At 47.7% G+C, this 16,994-nt stretch overlaps 1 protein-coding gene across 2 annotated transcripts in view; it reads right to left on the bottom strand.

The window, feature by feature from the left end:
• Positions 1 to 16,994, bottom strand: part of LOC121844444 (protein diaphanous homolog 3-like) — a 76,661-nt gene that overhangs the window by 10,448 nt on the left and 49,219 nt on the right. Inside the window, exons 2-3 of one of the 2 annotated variants that reach the window (XM_042314538.1) lie at positions 15,488 to 15,520; positions 2,449 to 2,622 (exon numbers count right to left, since the gene is read on the bottom strand). In XM_042314538.1, the coding sequence (XP_042170472.1) occupies positions 2,449 to 2,622; positions 15,488 to 15,520 (207 nt within the window). The remainder of the gene's footprint in view (positions 1 to 2,448; positions 2,623 to 15,487; positions 15,521 to 16,994) is intronic. The other variant, XM_042314539.1, reaches the window with a different exon arrangement.

Raw genomic sequence — 16,994 nt, forward strand, 5'->3', positions numbered from 1 at the left:
CATGCTCTAGAGACGCCTGTGGTGGGCCGTGCACATTGGTGAGGCTGGCTTCCGGGTTAAGTGGACATTGTGTCAAGAAGCAGTGCGGCTTGGTTGGGTTGTGTTTCGGGATGAGTCACCCATGGCACCAAGGGTGCTTAACGCATCAGGGTGCTTAACGCATCAAGGGTGCTTAACGCATCACCAAGGGTGCTTAACGCATCACCAAGGGTGCTTAACGCATCACCAAGGGTGCTTAACGCATCACCAAGGGTGCTTAACGCATCACCAAGGGTGCTTAACGCATCACCCATGTCACCAAGGGTGCATAACGCATCACCAAGGGTGGTTAACGCATCACCCATGTCACCAAGGGTGCATAACGCATCACCAAGGGTGGTTAACGCATCACCCATATCATCAAGGGTGCATAACGCATCACCAAGCGTGCTTAACGCATCACCCATGTCATCAAGGGCGCATAACGCATCATCAAGGGTGCTTAATGCATCACCCATGTCACCAAGGGTGCTTAACGCATCACCAAGGGTGCTTAACGCATCACCAAGGGTGCTTAACGCATCACCCATGTCATCAAGGGTGCTTCCCAAATGGCACCGTATCCCCTACATGCACACTACTTCTCAAAAGTCTAAAGTAGTGCACTATATTAAAGTTGCTATTTGGGAATCAACCCATTTCAGCAAGTCAATCTTCTAAGGCAGCGCCACACAGAGCCCGCCACACAGGGCCCGCCACACAGGGCCCGCCACACAGAGCCCGCCACACAGAGCCCGCCACACAGAGCCCGCCACACAGAGCCCGCCACACAGAGCCCGCCACACAGAGCCCGCCACACAGAGCCCGCCACACAGAGCCCGCCACACAGAGCCCGCCACACAGAGCCCGCCACAGAGCCCGCCACACAGGGCCCGCCACACAGAGCCCGCCACACAGAGCCCGCCACACAGAGCCCGCCACACAGAGCCCGCCACACAGGCCCGCCACACAGAGCCCGCCACACAGAGCCCGCCACACAGAGCCCGCCACACAGAGCCCGCCACACAGATTCAGGTAAATCCCGGGTGACATTTTCTTTCAGGATTTGACTCGAATGGCACCCTATTCCCTACATAGTGCCCTAATTGTGACCAGAGCACCTATGGGCCATAGAACAGTAAACCCTTACAGGAAATAGGATTCCGTTTGGAACGTCAGACACAACAGTTCCGTTGCCGAGGGAGACAAGCTTTTTAAATCCTCCCCCACCGGAACACTAGGTCAGAGGTCAGAGAGAGAAAAGAAAAAAAAACAACCCAACAAGACATCTTTATGAAACTTTATAATTGGATGTTCTTTTGAGGAAAATGAGTTGAAGAGGTTTTCTGTCCATTGGATGGTCTGATGAACGAGATATTCTCTACTTTTGAAAGTGAAAGAAGAAAAGAAAATATCTACGAAGGCACCGTGACCCGAGAGTCTGCGGAATGAACACCTTTTTGTCGTCGTCCTGACTAACAAAACGGAACTGTCCGCATGACCAGGAAGCTTGCTATAAGACCGAGTTTGGGGTTTTATGGAAAAACTTTTTTTTTTCATTGGAGTACGAGACCAAGAGATGTTGTCACTGTGATTGGATGTTCTTGTGAATGAAATGTCTCTTCTTTTGAAGAGAGGAAAGGTGTAAAAACCCCACCATGCACCTCACCTCACACGGGAAAACGGAACGGTGTCTGTCTGCAGGACCAGGAAGAGTCAGAGACGTCGTGAAGCAAACAAACGTTGAAGACCAAGGTATAAAAACCCACAATGCACCTCACCTCAGTTTAATACCAAGCTGATGTAAAAACGTGTTGAAAAACCACAATCCTGAATGTCCCAGAATCCCGTAGAGACAACTGTGTGTGTGTGTGTGTGTGTGTGTGTGTGTGTGTGTGTGTGTGTGTGTGTGTGTGTGTGTGTGTGTGTGTGTGTGTTCCATTATTGACTCTAGTCTGTATTTCCCCCTATAACACCTCCCTGAGGGCGGTCAGAAGACAGGAAGTAACGGTATGTATGTTGAATGTGAAACTGTCAGTATGTCTGACTCTGAGAACATGCCCTGCAGCAACATAACGTACTACCATCATATTCTCAAATACACACACAGAGAGACAGAGAGAGAGAGAGAGAGAGAGAGAGAGAGAGACAGAGAGAGAGAGACAGGAGACAGAGAGAGAGACAGGAGACAGAGAGAGACAGGAGACAGAGAGAGAGACAGGAGACAGAGAGAGAGACAGGAGACAGAGAGAGACAGGAGACAGAGAGAGAGACACAGACACATCCATCCATCCATCCCCTACCATCATCTTCTCAAATACACACACAGAGAGACAGAGAGAGAGAGAGAGAGACAGGAGACAGAGAGAGAGAGAGGAGACAGAGAGAGAGACAGAGAGACACACACACATCCATCCATCCATCCCCTACCATCATCTTCTCAAAGAGGCCCAGTATCTCCTGTTCTGAGGTGATCTTGGAGGACAGTTCCTCAAACTCAGCGGAGGAGGAAGACCATTCAGACGAGGAGGAGTGTTTGACGTGAGGGAGGTGAGGACGCTCTTTCTTACTGCCCGGGATACGGATACTGGCGAACCTGTCCATCTGAGGAACACACAGACAGGGACAAGAGAGGCCAGTCATTAAAAACACCCAAAATGTTCTCGTAAAACAAGGTTACGGACCACATTAACAAAGACCTACTGACAGACTAAGCTGTTGTTAAGACACATCGAGGTCGAAGGTTAACACTGGCCTGATGGTTAACAACAGGTGTTAGTGAAGCTGTTGTTGGTTCCCCCTCTCTACCCGGTCCCCCCCTTCTCTACCCGGTCCCCCCCTTCTCTACCCGGTCCCCCTTCTCTACCCGGTCCCCCTTCTCTACCCGGTCCCCCTTCTCTACCCGGACCCCCTCTCTTTACCCAGTCCCCACTTCTCTACCCAACTGTGGGACTTTTGGTCTGAACTGTGGGACTTTTGGTCTGAACTGTGGGACTTTTGGTCTGAACTGTGGGACTTTTGGTCTGAACTGTGGACTTTTGGTCTTTTGGTCTGAACTGACTTTTGGGACTTTTGGTCTGAACTGTGGGACTTTTGGTCTGAACTGTGGGACTTTTGGTCTGAACTGTGGGACTTTTGGTCTGAACTGTGGGACTTTTTTGAACTGTGGGACTTTTGGTCTGAACTGTGGGACTTTTGGTCTGAACTGTGGGACTTTTGGTCTGAACTGTGGGACTTTTGGTCTGAACTGTGGGACTTTTGGTCTGAACTGTGGGACTTTTGGTCTGAACTGTGGGACTTTTGGTCTGAACTGTGGGACTTTTGGTCTGAACTGTGGGACTTTTGGTCTGAACTGTGGGACTTTTGGTCTGAACTGGGACTTTTGGGACTGTGGGACTTTGGTCTGAACTGTGGGACCACTCGTCAACGTGTCTGCTAGGAATACAGACATTCTACCAGCCAATGACAAAATGGACCAGCATTCGGCTGGTGTTCATTTCCCTTCCCTGATATGTTAGCAGAAGGAGAAATGGTTGTTTTTCAGGCTGCCATTTAGTTAGTTTTCAGTCTTGTCGTATCATTATTGTCAGAGCAGAAGAAGCACGCAGGGCCTGATGCTGGCTGACCAACGACAGACCAGATGCATCAGGCGTGGGGCTGTTGGTTCCATTTAAGCGTCAGACAGACAGACTCTCTTCATCCAACTCCCTCTGAAGTCTGGCTAATGTACATCAGTAGTACCAAGTACAACAACCCTAAAGCCCACCACTATCAGTCACCCCATCTGTCTCTACTAGAGTGCACTCAACGCTGTGTGTGTGTGTGTGTGTGTGTGTGTGTGTGTGTGTGTGTGTGTGTGTGTGTGTGTTACACTCAAATACCCTACATTACAAGACAGAGACAGCAGCCATGACCCCCAAACCAGTGAGTCCTATACTGACAGTATGGTAATACACTATAACACTTAGTGACCCCATAATACACTATAACACTTAGTGACCCCATAATACACCATAACACTTAGTGACCCCATAATACACCATAACACTTAGTGACCCACATAATACTACACTATAACACTTAGTGACCCCATAATACACCATAACACTTAGTGACCCCATAATACACCATAACACTTAGTGACCCACATAATACTACACTATAACACTTAGTGACCCCATAATACACCATAACACTTAGTGACCCCATAATACACCATAACACTTAGTGACCCACATAATACTACACTATAACACTTAGTGACCCCATAATACACCATAACACTTAGTGACCGCATAACACACTATAACACTTAGTGACCCCATAATACACTATAACACTTAGTGAACCCATAATAATACACTATAACACTTAGTGACCGACATAATAATAAACCGTAACACTTAGTGACCCACATAATACTACACCATAACACTTAGTGACCCCATAACACACTATAACACTTAGTGACCCCGTAATACACTGTAACACTTAGTGACCCCATAATACACTATAACACTTAGTGACCCACATAATACTACACCATAACACTTAGTGACCCCATAACACACTATAACACTTTGTGACCCCATAATACACCATTACACTTCGTGACCCCATAATACACCATTACACTTCGTGACCCCATAATACACCATAACACTTAGTGACCCCATAATACTACACCATAACACTTAGTGACCCCATAATACTACACTATGACACTTGGTGACCCCATAATACACTATAACACTTAGTGACCCCATAATACTACACTATAATAATTAGTGACCCCATAATACTACACTATGACACTTGGTGACCCCATAATACACTATAACACTTAGTGACCCCATAATACACTATAACACTTAGTGACCCACATAATACTACACCATAACACTTAGTGACCCCATAACATACTATAACACTTAGTGACCCCATAATACACCATTACACTTAGTGACCCCATAATACACCATAACACTTAGTGACCCACATAATACTACACTATAACACTTAGTGACCCCATAATACACCATAACACTTAGTGACCGCATAACACACTATAACACTTAGTGACCCCATAATACACTATAACACTTAGTGAACCCATAATAATACACTATAACACTTAGTGACCGACATAATAATAAACCGTAACACTTAGTGACCCCATAATACACCATAACACTTAGTGACCCCATAATACACCATAACACTTAGTGACCCACATAATACTACACCATAACACTTAGTGACCCCATAACACACTATAACACTTAGTGACCCCGTAATACACCGTAACACTTAGTGACCCCATAATACACCATAACACTTAGTGACCCCATAATACACTATAACACTTAGTGACCCACATAATACTACACCATAACACTTAGTGACCCCATAACACACCATTACACTTAGTGACCCCATAATACACCATTACACTTCGTGACCCCATAATACACCATTACACTTCGTGACCCCATAATACACCATAACACTTAGTGACCCCATAATACTACACTATAATAATTAGTGACCCCATAATACTACACTATGACACTTGGTGACCCCATAATACACGTGACCCCATAATACACCATAACACTTAGTGACCCCATAATACTACACTATAATAATTAGTGACCCCATAATACTACACTATGACACTTGGTGACCCCATAATACACTATAACACTTAGTGACCCTATAATACTACACTATAACACTTATTGACCCCATAATACACTATAACACTTAGTGACCCCATAATACACTATAACACTTAGTGACCCCATAATACACCATAACACTTAGTGACCCCATAATACACTATAACACTTAGTGACCCACATAATACTACACCATAACACTTAGTGACCGCATAACACACTATAACACTTAGTGACCCCATAATACACTATAACACTTAGTGAACCCATAATAATACACTATAACACTTAGTGACCGACATAATAATAAACCGTAACACTTAGTGACCCCATAATACACCATAACACTTAGTGACCCACATAATACTACACCATAACACTTAGTGACCCCATAACACACTATAACACTTAGTGACCCCGTAATACACTGTAACACTTAGTGACCCCATAATACACCATAACACTTAGTGACCCCATAATACACTATAACACTTAGTGACCCACATAATACTACACCATAACACTTAGTGACCCCATAACACACTATAAACATAATACTACACCATAACACTATAACACTTAGTGACCCCGTAATACAGTGACCCCATAATACACTATAACACTTAGTGACCCACATAATACTACACCATAACACTTAGTGACCCCATAACACAAAATAACACTTAGTGACCCCATAATACTACACTATAATAATTAGTGACCCCATAATACTACACTATGACACTTGGTGACCCCATAATACACTATAACACTTAGTGACCCCATAATACTACACTATAATAATTAGTGACCCCATAATACTACACTATGACACTTGGTGACCCCATAATACACTATAACACTTAGTGACCCCATAATACTACACTATAATAATTAGTGACCCCATAATACTACACTATGACACTTGGTGACCCCATAATACACTATAACACTTAGTGACCCCATAATACTACACTATAATAATTAGTGACCCCATAATACTACACTATGACACTTGGTGACCCCATAATACACTATAACACTTAGTTAGTGACCCCATAATACACTATAACACTTAGTGACCCCATAATACACTATAACACTTAGTGACCCCATAATACACCATAACACTTAGTGACCCCATAATACACTATAACACTTAGTGACCCACATAACACACTATAACACTTAGTGACCCCATAATACACCATTACACTTCGTGACCCCATAATACACCATAACACTTAGTGACCCCATAATACACTATAACACTTAGTGACCCCATAATACTACACTATAATAATTAGTGACCCCATAATACTACACTATAATAATTAGTGACCCCATAATACTACACTATGACACTTGGTGACCCCATAATACACTATAACACTTAGTGACCCCATAATACTACACTATAATAATTAGTGACCCCATAATACTACACTATGACACTTGGTGACCCCATAATACACTATAACACTTAGTGACCCTATAATACTACACTATAACACTTAGTGACCCCATAATACACTATAACACTTAGTGACCGACATAATAATAAACCGTAACACTTAGTGACCCCATAATACACCATAACACTTAGTGACCCACATAATACTACACCTAGTGACCCCCATAACACACTATAACACTTAGTCACCGTAACACTTAGTGACCCCATAATACACCATAACACTTAGTGACCCCATAATACACTATAACACTTAGTGACCCACATAATACTACACCATAACACTTAGTGACCCCATAACACAAAATAACACTTAGTGACCCCATAATACTACACTATAATAATTAGTGACCCCATAATACTACACTATGACACTTGGTGACCCCATAATACACTATAACACTTAGTGACCCTATAATACTACACTATAACACTTAGTGACCCCATAATACACTATAACACTTAGTGACCCCATAATACACTAACACTTAGTGACCCCATAATACACTATGACACTTAGTGACCCCATAATACACCATAACACTTAGTGTAGTGACCCACATAATACTACACCATAACACTTAGTGACCGCATAACACACTATAACACTTAGTGACCCCATAATACACTATAACACTTAGTGTTAGTGACCGACATAATAATAAACCGTAACACTTAGTGACCCCATAATACACCATAACACTTAGTGACCCACATAATACTACACCATAACACTTAGTGACCCCATAACACACTATAACACTTAGTGACCCCATAATACACTGTAACACTTAGTGACCCCATAATACACCATAACACTTAGTGACCCCATAATACACTATAACACTTAGTGACCCACATAATACTACACCATAACACTTAGTGACCCCATAACACACTATAACACTTAGTGACCCCATAATACTACACCATAACACACTATAACACTTAGTGACCCGTAATACACTGTAACACTTAGTGACCCCATAATACTACACTATAATAATTAGTGACCCCATAATACTACACTATGACACTTGGTGACCCCATAATACACTATAACACTTAGTGACCCCATAATACTACACTATAATAATTAGTGACCCCATAATATACACTATGACACTTGGTGACCCCATAATACACTATAACACTTAGTGACCCCATAATACTACACTATAATAATTAGTGACCCCATAATACTACACTATGACACTTGGTGACCCCATAATACACTATAACACTTAGTGACCCCATAATACTACACTATAATAATTAGTGACCCCATAATACTACACTATGACACTTGGTGACCCCATAATACACTATAACACTTAGTGACCCTATAATACTACACTATAACACTTAGTGACCCCATAATACACTATAACACTTAGTGACCCCATAATACTACACTATAACACTTAGTGACCCCATAATACACTATAACACTTAGTGACCCCATAATACACTATAACACTTAGTGACCCCATAATACTACACTATAACACTTAGTGACCCCATAATACTACACTATAACACTTAGTGACCCCATAATACTACACTATAACACTTAGTGACCCCATAATACTACACTATAACACTTAGTGACCCCATAATACTACACTATAACACTTAGTGACCCCATAATACTACACTATAACACTTAATGACCCCATAATACTACACTATAACACTAAGTACCCTGACAATATGATAACTCACCATAACACTGTAGTAAGACTGGATGGCTGGAAGGATTGAAACCCTTTAGACTGTGTTTTTCCCTCTTTGCTCTGTACATCGTCAGCATCTCTATTGGCTGTACAATAGGCCTCCATTATTAACAGACTCTGTTCTCTTTCTGTTCATATTCTCAGTGTGTGTTTGTTTAGAGTCAAGCATCTCTATTGGCTGTACAATAGGCCTCCATTATTAACAGTCTCTGTTCTCTTTCTGTTCATATACTCAGTGTGTGTTTGTTTAGAGTCAAGCATCTCTATTGGCTGTACAATAGGCCTCCATTATTAACAGTCTCTGTTCTCTTTCTGTTCATATACTCAGTGTGTGTTTGTTTAGAGTCAAGCATCTCTATTGGCTGTACAATAGGCCTCCATTATTAACAGTCTCTGTTCTCTTTCTGTTCATATACTCAGTGTGTGTTTGTTTAGAGTCAAGCATCTCTATTGGCTGTACAATAGGCCTCCATTATTAACAGACTCTGTTCTCTTTCTGTTCATATACTCAGTGTGTGTTTGTTTAGAGTCAAGCATCTCTATTGGCTGTACAATAGGCCTCCATTATTAACAGACTGTTCTCTTTCTGTTCATATACTCAGTGTGTGTTTGTTTAGAGTCAAGCATCTCTATTGGCTGTACAATAGGCCTCCATTATTAACAGACTCTGTTCTCTTTCTGTTCATATACTCAGTGTGTGTTTGTTTAGAGTCAAGCATCTCTATTGGCTGTACAATAGGCCTCCATTATTAACAGACTCTGTTCTCTTTCTGTTCATATTCTCAGTGTGTGTTTGTTTAGAGTCAAGCATCTCTATTGGCTGTACAATAGGCCTCCATTATTAACAGACTCTGTTCTCTTTCTGTTCATATACTCAGTGTGTTTGTTTAGAGTCAAGCATCTCTATTGGCTGTACAATAGGCCTCCATTATTAACAGTCTCTGTTCTCTTTCTGTTCATATACTCAGTGTGTGTTTGTTTAGAGTCAAGCATCTCTATTGGCTGTACAATAGGCCTCCATTATTTACAGTCTCTGTTCTCTTTCTGTTCATATACTCAGTGTGTGTTTGTTTAGAGTCAAGCATCTCTATTGGCTGTACAATAGGCCTCCATTATTAACAGTGTTTTCTTTCTGTTTATCCTCCTGTTTATCGTCAGTGTGTGTTGTGTTTGTTTGGAATCCAGCGCTCTAGTGTTTGAGCTGGGGGTTTTGGCAGCGTTGTTCGCTCTGCAGGAAACAGAGCCGTGATCACTGCCTCTGATTAGACGATTCTGTTTCCACTCCCCTCGGCACAAGCAGACACAGATCGTCGTCAAGCCAATCAATTCACAAGAAGGGATAAAAGATGGAAAGGACAGCGAAGATTATTACACGGATATAACTGGAGGGAGGGGGAGGGAGGGAGGGGGGAAGAGAGGGAGGGAAGAGAGGGAGGGAAGAGGGAGGGAGGGAAGGAGGGAGGGAGGGAGGGAGGGAGGGAGGGAGGGAGGGAGGGAGGGAGGGAGGGAGGGAGGGAGGGAGGGAGGGAGGAGGGAGGGAGGGAGGGAGGAGGGAGGAAGAGAGGGAGGAGGAAGGAGAGGGAAGGGAGGGAGAGAGAGGGAGGGAGGGAGGGAGGGAGGGAGGAGGGGGAGGGAGGGAGGGAGGGAGGGAGGGAGGGAGGGAGGGAGGGATCGTGCTGGCTCAGGAGGGATTGGGTGGGAGGGAGGGAGGGCTCAGCGTCAGCGGGAGCTGGCTCAGCGTCAGAGAGGGCTCAGCGTCAGGGAAGAGGGCTCAGCGAGGGATTGAAGGCTGGCTCAGGAGGGAATTCGGGCTGGCTCAGCGAGGGATTGGATCGGGCTGGCTCAGCGTCAGCGGATTGGATCGGGCTGGCTCAGCGTCAGCGGATGGATCGTGCTGGCTCAGCGTCAGCATTGGATCGTGCTGGCTCAGCGTCAGCGGATTGGATCGTGCTGGCTCAGCGTCAGCGGATTGGATCGTGCTGGCTCAGCGTCAGCGGATTGGATCGTGCTGGCTCAGCGTCAGCGGATTGGATCGGGCTGGCTCAGCGTCAGCGGATTGGATCGGGCTGGCTCAGCGTCAGCGGATTGGATCGTGCTGGCTCAGCGTCAGCGATCGTGCTGGCTTGGATCGTGCTGGCTCAGCGTCAGCGTGATCGTGCTGGCTCAGCTCAGCGTCAGCGGATTGATTCGTGCTGGCTCAGCGTCAGCGGATTGGATCGTGCTGGCTCAGCGTCAGCGGATTGGATCGGGCTGGCTCAGCGTCAGCGGATGGATCGGGCTGGCTCAGCGTCAGCGGATTGATCGTGCTGGCTCAGCGTCAGCGGATTGGATCGTGCTGGCTCAGCGTCAGCGGATTGATCGTGCTGGCTCAGCGTCAGCGGATTGGATCGTGCTGGCTCAGCGTCAGCGGATTGATCGTGCTGGCTCAGCGTCAGCTGGCTCAGCGTCAGCGGATTGGATCGTGCTGGCTCAGCGTCAGCGGATTGGATCGTGCTGGCTCAGCGTCAGCGGATTGATCGTGCTGGCTCAGCGTCAGCGGATTGGATCGTGCTGGCTCAGCGTCAGCTGGATCGTGCTGGCTCAGCGTCAGCGGATGCTGGATCAGCGGATTGGATGCTGGCTCAGCGTCAGCGGATTGGATCGTGCTGGCTCAGCGTCAGCGGATTGGATCGTGCTGGCTCAGCGTCAGCAGGTGGATCGTGCTGGCTCAGCGTCAGCGGATTGGATCGTGCTGGCTCAGCGTCAGCGGATTGGATCGTGCTGGCTCAGCGTCAGCGGATTGGATCGTGCTGGCTCAGCGTCAGCGGATTGGATCGTGCTGGCTAAGCGTCAGCGGATTGGATCGTGCTGGCTCAGCGTCAGTGGATTGGATCGTGCTGGCTGGCTGGATTGGAGCTGGCTCAGCGTCAGTGGATTGGATCGTGCTGGCTCAGCGTCAGCGGATTGGCGTGCTGGCTGGCAGCGTCAGTGGATTGGATCGTGCTGGCTGGCTCAGCGTCAGTGGATTGGATCGTGCTGGCTGGCTCAGCGTCAGTGGATTGGAACTGGCTGGCTAAGCGTCAGTGGATTGGATCGTGCTGGCTGGCTAAGCGTCAGCTAAGAGTCAGTGGATTGGATCGTGCTGGCTAAGCGTCAGTGGATTGGGCTGGCTAAGCGTCAGTGGATTGGATCGGGCTGGCTCAGCGTCAGCGGATTGGATCGTGCTGGCTCAGCGTCAGTGGATTGGATCGTACTGGCTGGCTAAGCGTCAGTGGATTGGATCGCTGGCTGGCTAAGCGTCAGCTGCTGGCTAAGAGTCAGTGGATTGGCGTGCTGGCAGCGTCAGTGGGATTGGATCGTGGATTGATCGGGCTGGCTCAGCGTCAGTGGATTGGATCGTACTGGCTGGCTCAGCGTCAGTGGATTGGATCGTGCTGGCTGGCTAAGCGTCAGTGGATTGGATCGTGCTGGCTAAGCGTCAGTGGATTGGATCGTGCTGGATCAGTGGATTGGATCGTGCTGGCTCAGCGTCAGCGGATTGGATCGGGCTGGCTCAGCTCAGATCGTACTGGCTGGCTAAGCGTCAGTGGATTGATCGTGCTGGCTCAGCGTCAGCGGATTGATCGTGCTGGCTAGAGTCAGTGGATTGGATCGTGCTGGCAGCGTCAGTGGATTGGATCGTGCTGGCTAGCGTCAGTGGATTGGATCGGGCTGGCTCAGCGTCAGCGGATTGGATCGTGCTGGCTCAGCGTCAGCGGATTGGATCGTGCTGGCTCAGCGTCAGCCAGTGGATCGTGCTGGCTCAGCGTCAGATCGTGCTGGCTCAGCGTCAGTGGATTGATCGTGCTGGCTCAGCGTCAGCGGATTGGATCGTGCTGGCTCAGCGTCAGTGGATCGTGCTGGAGCGTCAGTGGATTGATCGTGCTGGCTAAGCGTCAGTGGATTGGATCGTGCTGGCTCAGCGTCAGTGGATTGGATCGGGCTGGCTCAGCGTCAGTGGATTGGATCGGGCTGGCTCAGCGTCAGCGGATTGGATCGTGCTGGCTGGCTAAGCGTCAGTGGATTGGATCGTGCTGGCTGGCTAAGCGTCAGTGGATTGGATCGTGCTGGCTGGCTCAGCGTCAGTGGATTGATCGTACTGGCTGGCTAAGCGTCAGTGGATTGGATCGTGCTGGCTGGCTAAGCGTCAGTGGATTGGATCGTGCTGGCTGGCTAAGCGTCAGTGGATTGGATCGTGCTGGCTAAGCGTCAGTGGATTGGATCGTGCTGGCTAAGCGTCAGTGGATTGGATCGTGCTGGCTAAGCGTCAGTGGATTGGATCGGGCTGGCTCAGCGTCAGCGGATTGGATCGTGCTGGCTGGCTAAGCGTCAGCGGATTGGATCGTGCTGGCTAAGCGTCAGCGGATTGGATCGGGCTGGCTGGCTAAGCGTCAGCGGATTGGATCGTGCTGGCTCAGCGTCAGCGGATTGGATCGTGCTGGCTCAGCGTAAGCGGATTGGATCGTGCTGGCTCAGCGTCAGCGGATTGGATCGTGCTGGCTAAGCGTCAGCGGATTGGATCGGGCTGGCTGGCTAAGCGTCAGCGGATTGGATCGTGCTGGCTAAGCATCAGCGGATTGGATCGTGCTGGCTCAGCGTCAGCGGATTGGATCGTGCTGGCTCAGCGTCAGTGGATTGGATCATGCTGGCTAAGCGTCACCTGCTGCACTGTGTTGTACAGAAAGACGTTGTTGGGTACAACGCATCAACAATACATGTATCTACTACGGTCCCCCTCCCTTCCTGTTATTAAATAGCAGTCACGTGGAACAGTACAGACCTAACAGGGGACAGGGTCTGACAGAGAGCCAGGCTAGAAGCAGAACATTCAGACAAATTGTTGAATCTGTCCTCAACAAATTGTATTAGGCTACACGGGAGTTGACATCTATATCGTTTTAAAATGTCTTCGCTGTCAAAAACAGCTGTTCATGTACAATCTTTTGGCTTTCCTCGGTTGCTTCCCAAACGGCACACTATTACCTGAATACTGTAGTGCACGACTTTTGGACCAGAGCCTTACTATGAGCCTAGGGTCAAAAGTAGGGCACTACATAGGGAATAGGGTGCGGGCGGGGAGAGAGAGACGCGGGCGGGAGAGAGAGACGCGGGCGGGAGGAGAGAGAGACGCGGGCGGACTGGAGAGAGACGCGGGCGGACGGGGAGAGAGACGCGGGCGGGAGAGAGAGACGCAGGCGGGCGGGAGGGAGAGAGAGACGCGGGCGGGCGGGAGGAGAGAGAGAGAGAGAGACGCGGGCGGGAGGGAGATGCGGGCGGGAGAGAGAGAGACGCGGGCGGGAGAGAGAGAGACGTGGGCATGGGAGAGAGAGAGAGAGACGCGGGCATGGGAGAGAGAGAGAGAGACGCGGGCATGGGGAGAGAGAGAGAGACGCGGGCATGGGAGAGAGAGAGAGAGACGCGGGCGGGGAGAGAGAGAGAGACGCGGGCATGGGAGAGAGAGAGAGACGCGGGCATGGGAGAGAGAGAGAGAGAGACGCGGGCATGCGGGAGAGAGAGAGAGACGAGAGAGAGAGAGAGAGGCGGGGAGAGAGAGAGAGAGAGACGAGAGGCGGGAGAGAGAGAGAGAGAGAGAGAGAGAGAGAGCGGGAGAGAGAGAGAGAGAGAGACGCGGGCGGGGAGAGAGAGAGACGAGGGCGGGAGAGAGAGAGAGAGCGGGCGGAGAGAGAGAGAGAGACGCGGGCGGGGAGAGAGAGAGAGAGACGCGGGCGGGAGGAGAGAGAGAGAGACGCGGGCGGGAGAGAGAGAGAGAGACGGGGGGGAGAGAGAGAGAGAGAGAGACGCGAGAGCGGGATTCAGAGAGAGAGACGCGGGCGGGATTCAGAGAGAGAGAGACGCGGGGGGAGAGAGAGAGAGAGACGCGGGCGGGAGAGAGAGACGCGGCGGAGAGAGAGACGCGGGCGGGAGAGAGAGAGAGATTCGGGGGGAGAGAGAGAGAGACGCGGGGGAGAGAGAGAGAGAGAGACGGGCGGGAGAGAGAGAGAGACGCGGGCGGATTCAGAGAGAGAGAGACGCGGGGGGGAGAGAGAGAGACGCGGGCGGGAGAGAGAGAGACGCGGGCGGGAGAGACATACTGGAGAAACACACCACAGAGAGAGAGATGTGGGTTCGGGAGAGAGAGACACATGTTCGGGGAGAGAGAGAGACGCGGGCGGGAGAGAGAGAGGGCGGGAGAGAGAGAGACGCGGGGGGGAGAGAGAGAGAGACGCGGGCGGGAGAGAGAGAGACGCGGCTAGAAGCAGGCAGGTGGGGAAGAATGCACTGTAGAGAGTCAGGAAGCATACTGCTCGTTACCGGAGACATACTGTGGAAACACACCACATGTTAACAGAGAGATGTGGGTTCGTGAGCCTCCGATGTTAGTCTGGTAATGGGAGCATCACTACTGTCGTCTGGAAACTGAACAAACATGCCATTAGTAAAGAAAGACAAGGAAAAGAATGAGGATTATGTACAATAGAACAGACAAGGTGACAGAGAGAGTAGGGAAGAGGGAGAGGCAAACAGGAGACTGAATTCTGAAAGAGAGAAATAGGTCTTACCATATCATCCTTCATGTTTTTAACCTGTAAATGCTAGAGGTGGGGGGGGCAGAAAAATAAACAAATATCAGGATATGAAACTATTATATATATATATACGCTGAAGAAAAAAACTAAATACAAAATAAGTATCTAGGGTTAAGATAATCAATCAAGTCAAAAGTGCGTATCATTTCGGTTTTCAGAGCAATCAAATCAAATCAAGGTCAACAGTTAAATAGACAAGTTAATTAATATGATGTCATTAACAGCACGGTGCTGAGTTAATTAATATGATGACATTAACTGCACGGTGCTGAGTTAATTAATATGATGACATTAACTGCACGGTGCTGAGTTAATTAATATGATGACATTAACTGCACGGTGCTGAGTTAATTAATATGATGTCACTCCTCAGGTCATTAACAGCACGGTGCTGAGTTAATACGATGTCACTCCTCAGGTAGAGGACTCAGAGACCATGGAAGGATATCATATGACAGAACCAAGTGAGTGAGTTAACAGAGGAAGAGGAAGAGAGCCTAGAACCGTGCCTTGGGGAACACCAGAGAGAGAACAGGAGGGCCTAGAACCGAGCCCTGGGGAACACCAGAGAGAGAACAGGAGGGCCTAGAACCGAGCCCTGGGGAACACCTGTAATTAGGAGGACCAAGTTGTTTACAAAAAGCTTCTTTTTTTTAAAGTAGTAGACAAAAAGCTGTTAAAGAGAAAAAGTAAAAAAATAGAGATCCACCAGGGCTCCAGAGCATTAATCTGGAACCCAGTGTGTAGGATGAATAAGGCATGTAAATGTGGAGCTCTATTACCAGGCTGCTGTGAGCACAGAGGACATTCTCCGCTAGGTTAAACCCTGATTTCTCACTGGGCCCTGCAGAGTGTAAACGCTAGAGTCATATTCTCCTCGTGGGGAAAGAGAACACAGACGGAATTCAAAACTCCTTAACGCCAATTGTCAGGACTGTGCTCAGGGTTTAGACTATGCTAGTGTGCTACAGAGACCGAGCCTCTGGTGTGCTATATAGAAAAATCAGGCAATCTAAAGACTAGTCCTATTGTTCCCAATGTTCATCCTCTTGGCTTTTACTCAAAATACAATCCACTAATTGAGGCAAAAGGGAAATGGGTTCTCGTACAGAAAGAACATACGCAAACTAACTGGTATACAAAATAAATAAAAACTCTGTTCCGCTGTTAAAATCCTGTCTGATTTAACCCCATGGGTCTTCAGTTGCACTTCATCTCATTTTGAGTGGAGTCTGGAATGAGACAGACAGGCCCACACATGTAGAGACGAGGATATCCTATCCAAGACCATCGACTCATTAACTGAACAATTCCAGACGGAGGCACTTTCTTATTTCTTATTTCTTTCTTTTTTTAAACGACCAAAAACGGGAACCAATCAACAACTTCCATCTGTGCATGAAAATATTGACAAGGGTGAAAAAAAAAAAAAAGGTTACTATGGTTACTATGGTTACTATGGTCACCTCGTGCTACAGCA

Source organism: Oncorhynchus tshawytscha, unplaced genomic scaffold (genome assembly GCF_018296145.1).
Source record: "Oncorhynchus tshawytscha isolate Ot180627B unplaced genomic scaffold, Otsh_v2.0 Un_contig_2655_pilon_pilon, whole genome shotgun sequence".
In the NCBI taxonomy this organism is placed as follows: Eukaryota; Metazoa; Chordata; class Actinopteri; order Salmoniformes; family Salmonidae; genus Oncorhynchus; species Oncorhynchus tshawytscha.